Genomic DNA, 17,004 nt, shown 5'->3' on the forward strand with positions numbered 1-17,004 from the left:
CAATATCTCATTTTCCAGTAGCGACAGCAAAAAAAACTCCGTTGATAAAATCTAAATAGAAGCAGCAGCAGCAGCAGCGAGGCTCTCGCCGAGACCACAACAACTTCGCAGCGCAGGGGCGTCTTCGCCTGCAAATAAAGAATACGTCTTCAATATTACTAAACAAAAAGAATGAGACAAACTGAGAAATTTTTGAAGGGTTGACATGCACATCTATTGAACTTGTAATCAAATAGTTATTCATGATCATAGTGACGATCAGTGCCCAAACCTGCAGTGGCAACGTGCTACCTCATTTGCCTGGCAACAAGTCAATGCTTCGTCTACACAGTTAGTGGCTACAGTGAAGGTCGCGACCAGCAGACCAAAGAAGTTCATATCGATGTAAATGACAGCGTCCGGACCAGGTTATATATATAGCAGTACACTCTTCTTCCCGTGTAAATATTAACGATGGGATATATTGCTTCAGTAATAAATAGTTCACTGGCCGTTATTACCGGAGATTCAGGTCCAGTAATAAATAAAAAAAAAACTTGAACATCTACAATTTATAATAATATTTTAGACGGCTCAGTATGTTAGCAACAAATTAACAATAAATAAGAATCCCCATGTCGATGATAAAGATTTAGCAGGGAAACGAACCTGACGTGTTTACTTCTTGGGTTTCTTCTGCTTGCGTCGCGTGTCTTCTTCGTCGTCGTCGAAGGAGGGCGAGTAGATGGGCGAGGTGGGCGAGTAGCCTGGCGTGGTGGGCGAGTAGGTGGGCGACGTCGGTGAGTACTTGGGTGACGAGGGCGAGTAAGAGGGCGAAGTGGGTGAATACTTGGGGGATGAAGGCGAGTACTGGGGGGAAGAAGGTGAGTAGGTGGGGGAGGCTGGCGAGTACTTGGGTGATGAGGGAGAATATTTGGGGCTGGATGGGGAGTAGGTGGGGGAAGTGGGAGAGTAGGTGGGTGAGGTAGGCGAGTACTTGGGGGAGGAGGGGGAATAGGAGGGCGACCCGGGGCTGTAGGTTGGCGATGCAGGAGAGTAGCTGGGGGAAGTGGGGGAATACTTGGGAGATGTTGGGGAATACGTGGGGGAGGCAGGCGAGTACTGCGGTGAGCTGGGGGAGTACGAGGGAGAAGTGGGGGAGTAGCTGGGAGATGAAGGGGAGTAGCCTGGAGATGAAGGTGAGTAGTTGGGTGCATACGATGGGGAGGTGGGGGAGTAGGAGGGGGAAGATTGGACGATGTGGGACGGCGACGTGGGGGAGTAGCTGGGGGACGTCGGTGAATAACTGGGAGATGTCGGGGAGTAGGAAGGAGACGTGGGGGAGTAGGAAGGTGAAGTTGGGGAGTAAGATGGGGAAGTAGGCGAGTAAGAAGGCGAGGTTGGTGAGTAGCTGGGGGAAGTGGGGGAGTACGAAGGTGAAGTCGGGGAGTAGCTGGGGGATGTAGGAGAGTAGGAGGGAGACGTAGGGGAATAGCTGGGGGAAGTGGGGGAGTAGCTTGGCGAAGTGGGTGAGTACTGCGGTGAGGGCAAGTACTGGGGACTGGTGGGGGAGTAGGTTGGTGACGTGGGGGAGTAGCCTGGGGACGAGGGTGTCATCCTCGACGCGGGCTGGTAGGCAGGCGAAGAAGGGGAGTAGGACGGGGAGGTGTGGGCAGGCGAGGGGTTGAAGGGACTCATGCCGCCAGGGGAACCTGGTGACCCAGGCTGTGGGGACCAGGCAGGGGAGTAGCCAGGGGAGAGGCCAGTGGCATCGGATGCCGCCGCGGGAGAGAACGCTGGTCCCCCTGGGGTCATGCCGCTCCCCACGCCGGGGGTGAAGGAGCCGAAGGGACTCATGCTGGGGGTGGCGCCCGAGGCCCAAGGGGTGTGGGCGGGGGTGAGACCAGACGAGGAGCCGGGGCTCGATGCTCCAAAGATGCCGCCGGCGGCGCCGTACAGAAGCCCTCCACCAGGCATGGGAATCTCCATGCCCAGCTTACACTTCTCGTCGTCGAGCACCAAGTCGAAGCATCCAGTACCCACTTTGGGCAGCTGTCCCAGGATGATGTTCTCCGACACGCCCCTGATGGGGTCGACCTCAGCGCATGACGCGGCCTCGATGAGCACGTCGACGGACTCCTCAAAACTGCACTTCATGAGGGCGCCGGTATCCTGCCTGTTGATGCCGTGCCTCGTGATAGCCATCAGGTGACCCTTGCTCGTCATCACGTCACACAGTAAGGCGAGGTGACGATAATTCACGTACAGGCCGTAGAACATGAGCACAGCGTTCATTTCCTTCTCGACACTCTTACGCACGGCCTCGATGCCGAGCGCTTCAAACACCTCAAGGATGTCGTTGCTCGACGTACGTACAGGATCCACGTCTCGCTCCGACAGCACGCGCATCAGCGCCGTGCCGTCAGTCTCGAGCAGCCACTCGGCGATGGCTTTGAACTCGCCTTGCTCGTTGATGATAATGCGTTTCTTCTCGTCCGTCTGCGGCAAATGCATGTAGACTTTGCTGATGGATTCGATGCCCTGCAATGTCAAGTCGTTGAGCATGTTAGCTTCAATGCAGCGCAGGAAAGTGTCGTCCTCCATCTTGTCCACCTGTTCCTCTGCATCATCAGCAAGTTTGTCATCTCCTACGATAATACGAATACGCAATACCAATTTTTCGGCGTTATCGTCGTTGAAAATGCAGTTAAGATCGTCACCGAAACCAGAGTTGATCTTCTGAGAGATTTGCTCCATGGTTAATTTACGATCAGTCATTTTCTTGCGGTCAAGTTCGATTCTCAGGAGCCAAGGAGATATCCTGGACACGTCAAAGTCGGGCATCTCGTAATAGACGTTGACGAACTCCTGGTCCTCCGAAATGACGGTGTTTTGGGGGTCAGGGTCGTAGTAGATTGCCGTGTTGGACGTGACCTTCCTGAGTGTGGTGTGCTCTAGACGGCACAGAACGTTCTTGGCTTTTTCAGCATCACGAGCAGCAGCGCCCGATAAGAAGACGGTAAGTGACGGCGCCTTGGGCTTCTTGGAGACGTTGATGATCTCCTTCAGTCGCGGCACTCCAAGTGTTACGTTCTTCGAAGACACGCCAGCGAAATGGAAAGTGTTGAGGGTCATCTGAGTTGCCGGCTCACCGAGACTTTGCGCGGCCAGAGGTCCCACCATCTCACCAGGGTTCGTGATAGCTTGGTTGAACCTCGTCTCAATCTCACCAATAAGCCAGTTGAAAGCCTCAGTACTGAGTCGATACTCCTCGGCCACTTTCTTTGTGCACAGAGTAGAGCGAACCAGGCACTGGAAAAGAAGCTTGGCGTTCTCATTGGCTTGCACGCTGATGCGATCCTCGCCAGCCACGATGCAACATTTGCGCAGCGTGTTGCGCACGCCTTCGATCACGCGCACAGGCGTCAGGTCCGTCGGTGAACGCCGGCTGATGTGAAAAATCTTCTGGACGTTCCAGATCATCCGCTCTAAATTACACGGCAGTACTACCTGTAAATAGACGTCGACTTTCAGAACAAAAGTGAAAAATAACGAGCAACAACATGGTTCATGAACGTGTTAATACGTACACTTGGACGGAGCCTCTTTTGTACTTGTATTTACCTAACTTATTGGGCACGTAGAGTCATTTTAATTTGGCTTTCAAAATGCGTACCCTACATGGACAATAAAACAGCGAATAATAATTGTTCAACTTTCCATTTGCGCTACAGAGAGCAGCTGAATCAAGCGTAGATTAGATACGTGACTTATTTATACAAAATATAAATTTGCGTGAGAAGTTAAAAGAAGAGGGTGGTTGGCAGACGTCGAGAATCAAAGTCAGCTTGATTCTCGTTTGTGAGCATGTCCAGTGAATTAGCAGCGCTAGGAGAGCTGCAGCTGTGAGTGCCGCCGTAAAGCAAGGCTATGTCACTCCATAAGCTCATAATTTGGCGTGAGTTTATAGAACTCACCTTAGTGTCCCCCTTAGGGAAGACGGTACGCAGGGCCTTCCTGTCCTCCTGCAACTGGTGCCACTCCTCCTCCAGCAGCGCGATGGCCTCAGAGGACCCAAGCAGCTCGCGCACCACATCCTCTGTGAAGATGCGCCTCAGATACCTGAAAGGGTAACGATTATGACGCGACTCTCTCGGCAATATTAGCGGCAAGATGTAGAAAGAGGGTTGATGAAGGAGAGTGCCTAATGGCGTTGTCATCTCAATAGTTGTAAGAATGCTTCTACCACGATCGTCAGTCAATTACATGTCGGCAATTGGATAGTCTGGTCACTTCAACCTGCCTTTGATAAATCACATGAAAATTGAATTATGCAAACAACAACAGAGACCAGCGATAAATGCAAACAACGACCTATTCAAGATAGTGCTAACTCACTGCAAACTTGCTTGGATGTTAATTTCGAAGTTCGTCACTAACAACGAGCAAATGTAAAAGTATCAGCAAACGGAATATTTGATGATTTTAAATTTCACTCCAGCCACGGAAGGATATTCCTAAACAAAATTTAATTTTTGATTTAATAGACGACTGGGCAAGAAAAGCGTCACAGGCTATCAAAACAGAGTACACACAATATAATGAGATGCTCAAAAGTAGTAAATAAAGCACAAGGCATCAATACTCACCGCTCATTGGTGATGTCAAATTTGTACATGTCTTCAAAGCGGCGATTGGAGAGCTTCACTGTGGGCATTTTCTGGAACTCGACGAACTCTCCCGCCAAGCCATCTTCTCCATACCTGCGATGGTACAACACAGATTGTTGCCTTAAAAAAATTTCCATTACATTCAACCTAACCAAGCAGTACAGGCTCCACAGTTTTTAGGAGTAAACCTCCCGATATTCCGCATCCCAATTTCGACTCCATTGGTCATTCAAACAAGCCACAATGAAATTCTCAGTTTGTCCAGCAGCTATGAACAAATGACATAGGTGCTTCACAGAGACATCGTATAGTTGCAACTACGATTTATTTCAAGTGTAGTGTTAGAACTTCAATAAATTGTTGGACATGAGCGAGACGTTCTATTCGCCACGCCACGACATGTAATGAGAAGGCGATTCAAACCGCATTCTAGTTCATATATTAAGTTTTGCTGCTGGAAACTTCTTCCAACTTCCCTTAGTATAACGTCTTGCAGAAGACTTAAGATGAGAGATTTGCAGTGAACTTTATATCAAGTTTTTGGAGATACACACCTGAGTTGGATGACCTGGGAGACGCTGTTTCTGACGGTGCCGTCGTAGTTCACCATCACACTCTCCATGGCTTTGATGAGACGACGCTGGATGTAACCTGAAACAGCGTTGAAATTAAAGGAACATATACAACAAAATACAATCACATACAATGGTGATCACCTGAGTCGTGTTGCCAATATAATTTTATGAATGAGCGTGGCTTATGGCTTTCTATGGTAGGTGGCCAAACTCACTAACTCTAAAGAACGTGCTGAGCTCCATTGCCTGCGGACGTAAGACAGAAGCCCGCAGAATCAGTTACCACGTTCCTTACTATTGTTCCTTTAAAATATTTAAACTAGGGTTAGTAGCTCTGGCTTTCTTTCTCTAAGAGTATAATTGACCTACTAATTGCGTCACGTGAAAATTAATTCAAAATGAATAAGAAGAGAGTTGACAGCAGTACAGAATTTTGATACATTTCTGTCTCTGAAAAGCCAACAACCCCGACATGTCACACCAGACTTGCATGTCCTAAGCAAGACCCACTGCTCAATGCTCACCACATCTCTAACGCTCAGCATAAAAGACTCGCCTGTCTCAGCAGTCTTGACAGCTGTATCAATGAGACCTTCACGACCTCCCATAGCGTGGAAGTAGAACTCAGAGGGCGTGAGGCCGGCGAGGTATGAGTTCTCTACGAAGCCTCGCGACTCAGGACCGTAGTCGTCCTTGATGAAGTGCGGCAGGGTGCGCTTGCGGAAGCCAAAGGGGATTCGCTTGCCTTCAACGTTCTGCTGCCCCACGCACGCGATAACCTGGCAATATGGCGACAATGACACTTTAATGAAATGGTTCAAAGCAATAGAATTATATAACTTCAGTGCACTTTAAATTATATGAAAAATAACATATATATACTGATCAACATACAAAAAATATGTGTACGGCGAAATAGGAGAAAAAAAAAGTATATAAAAATTGATATAAATGAAATTTGATGGAATTTCGAATGTTGAAATGTGGCGACACAGTCTAAAATATTGTAGTTTGGCACTCGATCAATGTTGATCTTCTCACCAACTGCAAGCCACAAAACGATCAAGTACCTGAGAGATATTGATGTTGGAGCCCTTAGACCCAGCGACGACCATAGCCTTGAGGTTATTATCTTCAGTGAGGGATTTTTTAGCGGAGCCGCCGGTCTTGTCTCGAGCGTCGTTGAGGATGCGGTTCACTTGGTTCTCGAAGGTCTGACGTAGGGTGTTACCCGGCGTCGGCTCCAGCTCGTCATTGTGAGCTTTGTGGATAACCTGCAGACATCGTTACATAATTTCACTGACACGTGAAGCATAAAGCTTAGGAGCCAAACTATGATGCTGTAGGGATCAATTAATCTTTTACACATCAAGAAGATAGAGCGTCAACATGTGCCAAAGTGGAAAGAAAGTTATCAGTCATGCAGTGGAGCTACAAGTCAGCACATGCAACATCCTCAAATATTAATCCCCACTATACAGTATCATAAAAAGTTGCGTATCTCTTTAGTTACAGATGGTCTCTATATTTTGTTTACTTCTCGCCTAATGTCTTGAGTTTTACATACAGGGTGAATGACAATGTTTAAATCATATCCAGTTTTGCTGAAAATGACATCAAGTTTTGACGTGAATAATATAACATGCTTGTACTATACAGAGTTCTTGTGTTATGAGTACAATATAGAGTTGAGATAGGAATATCGGACCTGCATGACCTCCTCCTTGGCCTTGACGATGGTGTCCTGAATGACGAGGTAGGTGTTGGGGTCAGAGATCGTATCACCGATACCAATGCTGTGGCCCTGCAGCAGCAGCCAATTGTTCACCACCTGCACAGGGGGTCAGTGTTATCGCAATGCATTATAATATAACTGCGGTGTTCCTGGGCGCGCATTCAACACAGCGTTTTCAAATGATCAACACCGCAGTGTTCCCTAATGCAGGCAGTCAAGGTGTGCAATAAGGGGGACACAGAGGTCCCTGAAGTAGCAATCAAGGTGCCTATGAACAAAATCGTTCACACCACCTCAATGGTGACATCAACTAATTTTAAATGAATATAATGAAAAATGTTCAAGAAAGTTGCCAATAAGGAATGATATTATAGATAGTGACATTTCATCAGTTTTCTCAGCAATGAATTCTGCTGTAATTCCTAGCCATGTGCCACGCTGGAATTGTTTGGAAGCCCGCCACTCACGGTCTGAATGTTGCCATAGAAGCGGCCAGCAATCTCGTGTCCCAGCTCCATCCAGGCAACGTGGAGCAGCGAACCTGACGACGAACCCAGCGTCTTCTTGCAGAGGATGCCCATGATGAGCTCTCCGTGCTCCACCAGCACCTGCAGCAGAGTAACATGCATGATTTGATAAAGCCTAAAAAATCCAGAACATGAAAAAATAGAAAATAAGACCATGAGCGCATCAGTGTAGAGTGAGAAGCCATAATGGCGCAGTGCCCACCTTGGTGTCGCCGGGAGAAATCCACCTGTTGAGGGTATCGTCCTCGTCGTCGGGGTGCGTGGAGTGCGTCTTGACGAGATTCAGGTTGCCTGGGATGATCAGCGAGAAGAGCTGCTTGCCTGTCCAAAGCGGCTGCAAAACAAGTTCATAGAAGTCAGGTTCTATAATATATCGTTTGTTATAAAGAAGTCACTAAGGAAAATTTGGATAAGAAATAATACATTACATTCTTGTACATATTGCTGACACACAAGTGTGAGATTCGACATACTAGTTGATTGCCTGCTTATAAGAGAGTATGCTATATTAGTCGCTACCAATATTTAGAGTATTGCTCTAAACAGAGTAAAAATGGTCTGAATTATGATGTTTCAGCGCACTATGCAGCTACTAGCTTTGTAAGTGACTAGTTATTGCATGCTGAGGCTATGCGTTGGTTCCAGGGCTAATAGTTACATTTGTAGCCCACGTCTATTGGCCGCGATATGGTTGCACCGGAGTGAGTTAATATGAACGATTCTCGCTTAAATACGCACAAAATAAAGCTAATCAAGTAGGAGCTCACTGACCTTAGGCTTGAGGATGGCAGGCTGGGGCATGTGGCCGTCCCAGATGGGCAGGAACATCAGCAGGTTCATCATCTCGTGCTGTTGTCAGATATAAGAATTAGATATATAAGATATAATAAGTTTGTATTGTACTTCCAGTGACTCGAGGCTCATCATAAACTATAGAAAGCTGATCAATGAAAATGCAAGTTTAATGCAAGTTACGTGGCCTAGCAACATCGTGGACGTCGATTGCATTAATTGATTGAGTGCATGTGTTTGCTTGTTCACTGGTAGACACTCGTGCAGGATTCCTTATTCAAATTTGAAATATAAAAATAATACCAATTCTTAGTAGAGATAATACATTATAAAAGAACGCAAAGCTGCTGCTTTCAATGCAAATAATTAATACGGAAGTAATTAATTTAGTAAGTTAAGATGCAAGCATCACCCAGGACGGTGCATGGAGCGGAGTAATTCACTTCCCCGAAGACTATTTACGCCAGGAATTATACAGATCTGTCATGTACAAATAGATTACAAACCGTACGTGAAAAGCTAAATAAGCTGAGGAGAAATCTCTTCTGATACTATATGAAACTGCATAATTTAGCGACTAACTATATTAAACTATATAATTTAGCTACTCTAAAAATGCGTCACTCTTGGTTCTCTTGCAGGGTGCCTGCTTCGTTCATCATAAGTAAATAAGTTGTATTGAATTCTAAATATCAACAACCAGAAAGAAAGTCAAAACTCTTAGCATAAATCTCGTTCTGGATAATAGTTGGTCATATCAAGGGAGACGTGCCCCCTGTTAACAGAAATCAGCTACAATAGTGGCTCAAATACTATTGTATTTGATCCACTATTATTGTATTTGACCCACTAATAGCTCACCTACAATGACCCGTAATAAGACCAATAACAGATGGTGGTTATAGCTCACCTTCTCCAAGAAGACGTCCCTCTTGGTCATCTTGCAGACGGCAGTGAGGGTATCCTGCACAATACCCATGACGGGCTTGTTGGCCTGGGGCGTGATGATCATGCGGGGCGTGATGTGCAGGTTCTCAATCTCTGCTCTGGTCTCCATGCTCTGCGGCACGTGCAGGTTCATCTCGTCACCGTCGAAGTCTGCGTTGTACGGTGACGTCACAGACAGGTTCATGCGGAATGTCGACCACGGCAGCACCTGCACAAACAACAATGAGTCTTCCAATTATATGATATCAAGAATAAGAGTTTACAATAAAGTTATGAATGTCAGACATCAGAATAACGCGATTTGAATGTAGGAATATCAGCTACAGAAGTACCAATGAACATGTCAGTACAAAGTTCAGGGAAGTTGACCAGGTGATCAAATGAACTGCAAGCCAAGAGGAGAGCTTCAACCATTTTATATACGTCAAGAATGTTTTGAAATGGCAGCACATAAAAAAAAAACAATAGAAATGTCTACTTTTCAAGTATACTACGAAGATAACTTCTATTACGTCTACATCAATTATTCATAAAAAGAAGTTATCATTATTCAAATTATTCATAAAAGATATCACTGCGCTAGCGCCATAAATGAAATTGCGTAGGATTTCATTCCAAATCAACAAGGAATCACTTGCAGGGACATGATTTTGGCACTTGTATAATAAAAACAATGCATCATTGATGTACCTAAATTGATGACAATACCTTGACACGATGCCCCATCATGGACATCTTGTGCAGCGTGGGTTGTCTGTTGAAGATGATGAGATCGCCGTCGGTGATGTGACGCTCGACCTTGTAGCCGCACTGCAGGTGCAGGTCCGAGGGCTTGGGGTGGTAGCGCAGGTCGATGCGGGCGCCGTTGTCACGCACGATATACTTGGCTCCAGGGTACTGGTTGTTACCACGCTTCACCAGCTCCATCATTCTGTGTGCCAACACTCTATTATTCTTTGGGTCTATGCATAGACTATTTGTTAATGAGAAAATTCAGAAACTTGGGTTTACAAGTACACAACACAACCAAGGTATATACTAACAATATCTACATTTACAAGCACAGTATATTAGATGAAACCTTGCCGTACCTAACGTACAAATACAAAGAGTGAAAAAAAATTTGTTGCACGACCTCATCTTGCAGGCCCTGCAAGCTACATCTTGTTTGCAGCAAAGTTCGTTACAGCAATAAATAAATGTGTAGCATTAATGACATCTGAATTAAAAAAATACCGCGTATACATACCACACTGCACAACATTGATGGCATCTTGCTAACATGAGTAGCCATTGTGAACAGTCGAGATATACCTACATATAGAAATTCAACAAAATATTTGCAGCACATGAATTACAGCCTTGTGATATACCAAAGACATACCATCCTTTCATGTTTGATACTCTCATACCCCTTCCAGTTCCATATAAGAGAAACAAAAACACAATTCATTCAATATACATACACCCCCTGCACCAATAGGATGTGCACACTCACACGCACCCCCTGCACCCTCTCATATGCGCACCCCCTGCACCTTCTCACATGCACCCCCTGCACCCTCTCACATGCACCCCCGGCGCCTATAGGGCTCCACCCACTTGGTCATGTTGAAGGGGGTGACGATCTCAGGGTACGTGAGGTTCTGTGCAATGGAGCGCGGCACCCCAACTTGGTCAATGCGCAGGTTGGGGTCTGCAGTGATGACAGTGCGAGCAGAAAAATCCACTCGCTTGCCCATCAAGTTACCACGAATTCTTCCTTCCTTGCCTTTGAGACGCGCCTTGATGGCCTTCAGAGGGCGGCCAGACTTTTGAAGTGCCTTAGGCAGCCCGGGCATATCGTTGTCAGTTAGGGTGGCTACATGGAACTGTAACATGCGGATATTTTCCTGAATGATGTGAGCAGCAGAGCCGTTCTGCTCGTTACGAATGAGTTCGTTGTTGGCTTTGATGATATCGGCGAGCTTGTGCGTGAGATCGTCCTGGTTGCGGGCGGCGCCGTGCATGACGACGGCGGGGCGAACAGACAGCGGCGGCACAGGCAGCACCGTCATGATCATCCAGTCAGGGCGCGCGAACTTCGGGTCCATGCCCAGCAGGTAGCACTCCTCGTCTGAGACAGGTCAGCTAATTACACATCAAAGTAGCGTAACATTAATCACTAATTTTGATGTTCAATGCCTTAGAAGTAAAAAAAAATTACACGAGACGTTAAATCAATTGCTGGTTTCAACTAAACAACTATACATGATAGCAAAGTTAATTCACAAACTCAAAAGAGGCTTTGATTAAATGACAAAGTTTGTTAACTAGTCATTAATTATCGTCTTGAAATGTATACAATCCAGCAGCCACTAGAAACCTTGCTGAGAGAGAAAATGTGATGTTATTTGCGTGGCATTTAACATAGATGTTCGTAATAATGCAGGAGTGCGAACGACTATGTCAGCCTCGATCTTTTTCTCGAATCATAGTGACGACCTTGGGTGATAGTAAGGACAGCTTTAAATCATGTAACTGTAGTCTAGTTATGATTAAATACGAGTTATGAGTTAAATATGGTTCAAACTCTTATTCTTTTCAAACCCTTTCTGGTTCTATTCCACTCTTATTCTATACTTTGTGATCTGGGTCTTATGCAGTCACTTTTATTTGTCACCTCATATATTAATAAGCAACAAAAATATCCATTTCAATTACATAATAACTATTAACTATATCATTTGTAAAAGGAGAAAAAGATACCAAGCAACTTATACACTGTGAAGGGCCATGCCTGATCCCCTTGCACGATCCACTCAAGGTACTGCCACTGACTTGATGTGCATGTGAAGATCTCATGGACCCTCTCGGCAGAGAGGAGGTACTGCCACTGACCTGATATGCGCTTGAAGATCTCATGGACCCTCTCGGCAGAGAGGAGGTACTGCCACTAACCTGATATGCGCTTGAAGATCTCATGGACCCTCTCGGCAGAGAGGACAATTTTTTTCTCCTGGTTGTCCTCATTGACATGCTTCCACTCTGCGATGAGCTCCAGTCCTGTGCGCTTTATCTTGGGCTGGTAGTGGCCACAGCCTCCGTGCCCTGTGCCCTTCTTGCCTGCAAGTCAACAACATCCATGGCATGCTGGGATCAAAATTTGCATACAGGGATCAATATTATCATAGTGGGGTCGGGATTGAGACGATATTGGCAGGGTGGGTCAGGATTGTGATGATATTGGCAGAGTGGGTCAGGATTGTGATATTGGCAGGGTGGGTCAGGATTGTGATGATATTGGCAGAGTGGGTCCGGATTGTGATGGTATTGGCAGAGTGGATCAGGACTGTGATGATATTGGCAGAGTAGGTCAGAATTGTGATGATATTGGCAGGGTGGGTCAGGATTGTGATGATATTGGCAGAGTGGGTCAGGATTGTGATGATATTGGCAGGATAGGTCAGGATTGTGATGATATTGGCAGGGTGGGTCAGGATTGTGATGACATTGGCAGAGTGGGTCAGGATTGTGATGATATTGGCTATTGGCAGGGTGGGTCAGGATTGTGATGATATTGGCAGGGTGGGTCAGGATTGTGATGATATTGGCAATGTAGGTCAGGGTTGTGATGACATATGCAGGATGGGGTTTAAGAGTTGGGTTAGGAGAAAGACGCCATCAGCAGGGCATAGTTTTAGGGGAAGCTTTGTCTGCATTAGTCAGGTTAGACGGAGAAAAGGTAATATATAACGAACATTAATTGCAAATAAGTAAATGGTAAGGAAGCCTTAATGAAGCCAAGGACCATTATTTTCTGTTGGAAAATAAAATAAAAATGATGATACTTAGCTGGAATACATATACAATAATTATGTATAAAACATGTGCGATGAATGCTAACTTGCTAAGTGAAAAAGCCCCAATCCGGTAAAAGCTTGATCATTATTATCTGACTTCACTACAACTCACGGCGATCAGCTGACAGTGGCAAGTGATTTTGAGCTGACTACGATCAGCTGACAGTGGCAAGTGATATTGTGCAGACTACGATCAACTGACAGTGGCAGGTATGTTGAGCTGACTACGATCAGCTGACAGTGGCAGGTAATGTTGAGCTGACTACGATCAGCTGACAGTGGCAGGTAATATTGAGCTGATTACGATCAGCTGACAGTGGCAGGTAATATTGAGCTGATTACGATCAGCTGACAGTGGCAGGTAATGTTGAGCTGATTACGATCAGCTGACAGTGGCAGGTAATGTTGAGCTGATTACGAGCAGCTGACAATGGCAGGTAATGTTGAGCTGACTACGATCAGCTGACAGTGGCAGGTAATGTTGAGCTGACTACAATCAGCTGACAGTGGCAGGTAATGTTGAGCTGACTACGACCAGCTGACAGTGGCAGGTAATATTGAGCTGACTACAATCAGCTGACAGTGGCAGGTAATATTGAGCTGACTACGATCAGCTGACAGTGGCTAAGCAATAAATAAGCCCACCTTTCTGCTGTTGCTGGTCGTCACGCTCTGCCCCGATGTCGACCTCATCACCGCCCTCACAGATCATCTTGCCCTTGCAGAGGTTGTAGACGTGCAGCAGGCGCTTGCGCGGCTGCCCCTTGGCCTTGGTCACGATCTCGCGGATCTTCGGATGTGTCTGAACATACAAGCAACATCTTACCATCTCTTCACAATAACTAAATGTTAGAAACTAAATTATTTTCTAAATAAATCATTACTCGTCATCCCCAGATGAGTGTTATATTCTATTGAAAACATACTCTATGTTCGGTAACGGTATGAATATTTATCCCAAAAGAAAGCATCATGCGAGTTATTATTTATTGGATGCTTGATAACCAATCTAAAAATGATTAAAGAATTCTGCTTGCCATTAATGCAATGAATTTCAAACAGAAGCCTTCTCCCATACCCATCTATTCATTTATGAATTCCTTGGAAGCTTGGAATGCTTCTTTTAATTCCCTATGGATGTGAACATCAAAGCATGTTAATTAAAAACGCATAGCACAGCAACTCAGCAACCTGCTGATCTTGCTGCTGAATCAGCAAAGCTGACTGAGTGTGATGTGGCACAATGCGTCTGCATGTGGCACAATGTGTCTACATGTGGCACAATGCGTCTACATGTGGCACAATGTGTCTACATGTGGCACAATGTGTCTACATGTGGCACAATGCGTCTGCATGTGGCACAAGGTGTCTGCATGAGGCACAATGTGTCTGCATGAGGCACAATGTGTCTGCATGTGGCACAATGTGTCTGCATGTGGCACATCAACCTTCTGAGTGAATGACCAACTATAGGTAATTCAGAGCGCCTGACCAGAACATAAGAGGCAAGGCTTCTAGCAGTTCAACTGCCTTGCTATCACCTCATGCTGGACCCTAGTATATAAAATCTACAAGGCCACAACAGTCCACTCAACTAGGCAACATTGATATGGCAAGATTGTAGAGCATCAAATAAAATTAGATTGCACTAACTTAAATTTTTCTTAAAGAATTATCAAGAAGTCCTCTTTGCCTCCAAATACATATGGTCAGATTTGCAACCTAAAAAATGGCAGCTTACATCTTGGGTTACAGATCAAAAAACGCTGTTGTAACACTGAGACTCACGGCACTGAAGAGGAGTTTGCTGCAATAGAAGCAGACGCAGCGCAGGACCTTCATGGTCTTAGTGATGAAGCCGACGTGGTAGACGGGCTTGGCGAGGTCGAGATGCCCGAAGTGGCCAGGGCAGTCGGTCATGTTGCCCGCACATGTGGTGCACCGAGTATTCCTGCAACAGTTATGTTCTTGATGATCTCTAGAGCTGAATGTTTGATGCAGGTATTTTCATCATGCACAGGATAAGTTTGATAGTTTACACAACCACTTTACATCACATAGGGTAGCAAAATGTATAGGTATACATCAAACAGTGCATGATCTTGTGGCTCAATTGTCAATTATTCCATTCCATCACCATTTGTCAAGCAGACAGCATCAACATAATCAAATATGATGTAAACTTTAATCCTTTACAACAAGGAATAAAAACATGCTATAGCTGGTGTTTGAGCCTGTTCTTAGAAAATTCTAACATTATATACCTATAAAAATTGTACAAATTATCAGCTGCATGACTAATTGCAGAAACATTTTTATTTTTTGCAGCAAAACGGTATATTCATAAATCCATGGATATGGCATGTATCATTTTGATGTTTTAGCTGCAAAGTGATGGACAGATGAATGTTGATTGGCAGTGGCACAATAATGCTGCTTCTAAAATGTATCTAACACATAACAGGGGGTATGAAGGGATGCTTCAGGAGATTGAGTTTTGATTTACAGTTATCTCATCATGAACTATCATCAATCTCCTGCTCATCATACCATAGATGTGTTCACCACTACCATGTTCAAGCATTAAAATCAAAGCAGTTAAAACATTGTGACTCATACACCAAAGCTGATACTTTTTCATTATAGATAACAGGTGTAATGATATCTCATGAATTTAGATCAATAGCCTGATCCTAAATGAATATATTATTTCAAGTTAGATACCGTAGTTGTTATATTTATAAACAAGCTTCATTCTATACAATCATGAGAATGATTGAAGATGAATCTGATAATGAAGATTGAAAGTTATATAAAACTAATGAGAATAATTTACACATCTCTCGGCAAAAAATTGCTAGTACATGAACATGTACAATGTTTGTAGCATTTATGATGACTTCAATACGAGTGCTCCGCTACCTGTCAATGCATCCCTGCCGAGGGTCCATGAGGCCTCCCTGCTTAGGGCGGCCATTTTCATATACTTCGGGGTACTTGATGCCACCTGTGGTTACTGACATGCGCCGCTGAGGGGGAGGGAGGCAAAGCAGCATATTAACATCAGTTATCAGCATTAATCAATGAGGTGAAACCTTATTTAGGGGACAAGTGTTTCTTGGGAAAAATGCCAGCAAAATTAAAGTTTAATTGCACTGAATAACCTAATAGTATAAATATTTGACAATGATGGTTCACCATATAAAACTGAGTCAGATTTTGCTAATGGTCAGATATGCAGTGGTCAGATATTTACCAGGCCAGTGAAAGTTCATTTTCATAAGGGAACCTGTTTCCAATCTGCTAGCCCATAATAAAAATCAAGAGGACACCCATAAGTTTAGATATACTATACAACAATATAAGAAATACTCACAATTTCATCAGGGCTGAGGATGCCAAACTGCACACGCTTCACGCTGCGCAGCGGAGCCTTACTCTCCGTGGCCATCCTGCTGCAGTTGTGGCAGGTCTACCAACTAGTATAGACTTTTGTAGTGTAGATTAAATCCTGATAAAGTTGTTCAATACTGACACTTGAGCATTGAAATATTTCAAGATGAACTGATTCAATGATTCAATTGTAGAAAACTCTGTGAGGAAGAATATGACCTGCATTAATTAAGCAACTATTGGCAAAATAAGGCATGCATCTGTGCACTCATCAACTACAAGCTTGATGCCTTCAGCTTACTCCTTCTGCCACAATGCTGTCACTCCAGAATAAATTATATGCATTAACTAGTACAAATTTGATGGAATTAATTTTAGGCATAAAGAGCTAAGGTTTGCTATTTCCTTGCGATACATTGGATCGGATGACCTGAAACATCACCTCCATGAGTCAGCTGATATACTTTTGGATGAATTGATTTACCCAGCTGGCTTGATATAAAAAAATTGAACCACCTATTTTTTAAACTTGACTGCCATTAC

General features: G+C 44.7%; 1 protein-coding gene across 2 annotated transcripts; it reads right to left on the minus strand.

The window, feature by feature from the left end:
* Positions 1 to 66: 66 nt before the first annotated feature.
* LOC108665593 (DNA-directed RNA polymerase II subunit RPB1) lies at positions 67 to 16,664 on the minus strand. Of its 2 annotated transcripts, XM_018152367.2 has the most exons (20): positions 16,445 to 16,664; positions 15,991 to 16,097; positions 14,857 to 15,019; positions 13,714 to 13,870; positions 12,186 to 12,331; positions 12,107 to 12,125; positions 10,829 to 11,342; positions 9,935 to 10,157; positions 9,189 to 9,434; positions 8,258 to 8,335; positions 7,689 to 7,820; positions 7,427 to 7,567; positions 6,933 to 7,055; positions 6,295 to 6,498; positions 5,781 to 6,003; positions 5,204 to 5,300; positions 4,629 to 4,742; positions 3,957 to 4,101; positions 649 to 3,489; positions 67 to 128 (listed from the first exon to the last, which is right to left on the minus strand). In XM_018152367.2, exons 1-19 carry the CDS (start codon positions 16,517 to 16,519, stop codon positions 658 to 660), a joined length of 5,739 nt encoding a protein of 1,912 aa, XP_018007856.2. In that variant the 5' UTR covers positions 16,520 to 16,664; the 3' UTR covers positions 67 to 128; positions 649 to 657. The 2 variants fall into 2 exon arrangements, with proteins under 2 accessions (XP_018007856.2, XP_018007855.1); XM_018152366.2 differs by lacking the exon at positions 12,107 to 12,125 and having other exon boundaries at positions 12,167 to 12,331.
* Between the last annotated feature and the right edge of the window lie 340 nt (positions 16,665 to 17,004).

The sequence above is a fragment of the Hyalella azteca genome, unplaced genomic scaffold (genome assembly GCF_000764305.2).
Source record: "Hyalella azteca isolate HAZT.00-mixed unplaced genomic scaffold, Hazt_2.0.2 contig3061, whole genome shotgun sequence".
In the NCBI taxonomy this organism is placed as follows: domain Eukaryota; kingdom Metazoa; phylum Arthropoda; class Malacostraca; order Amphipoda; family Hyalellidae; genus Hyalella; species Hyalella azteca.

Bases quoted from the DNA above. Each gene is read 5' to 3' on its own strand.
- LOC108665593 (XM_018152367.2), bottom strand. From the start codon at position 16,519: ATGGCCACGGAGAGTAAGGCTCCGCTGCGCAGCGTGAAGCGTGTGCAG. The intron at 7,568-7,688 runs GTGGGCACTGCG...ACTCTGCTGCAG, and splicing joins TTTCTCCCGGCGACACCAAG to GTGCTGGTGGAGCACGGAGA. The intron at 6,004-6,294 runs GTACTTGATCGT...CCATATTGCCAG, and splicing joins CCAACATCAATATCTCTCAG to GTTATCGCGTGCGTGGGGCA.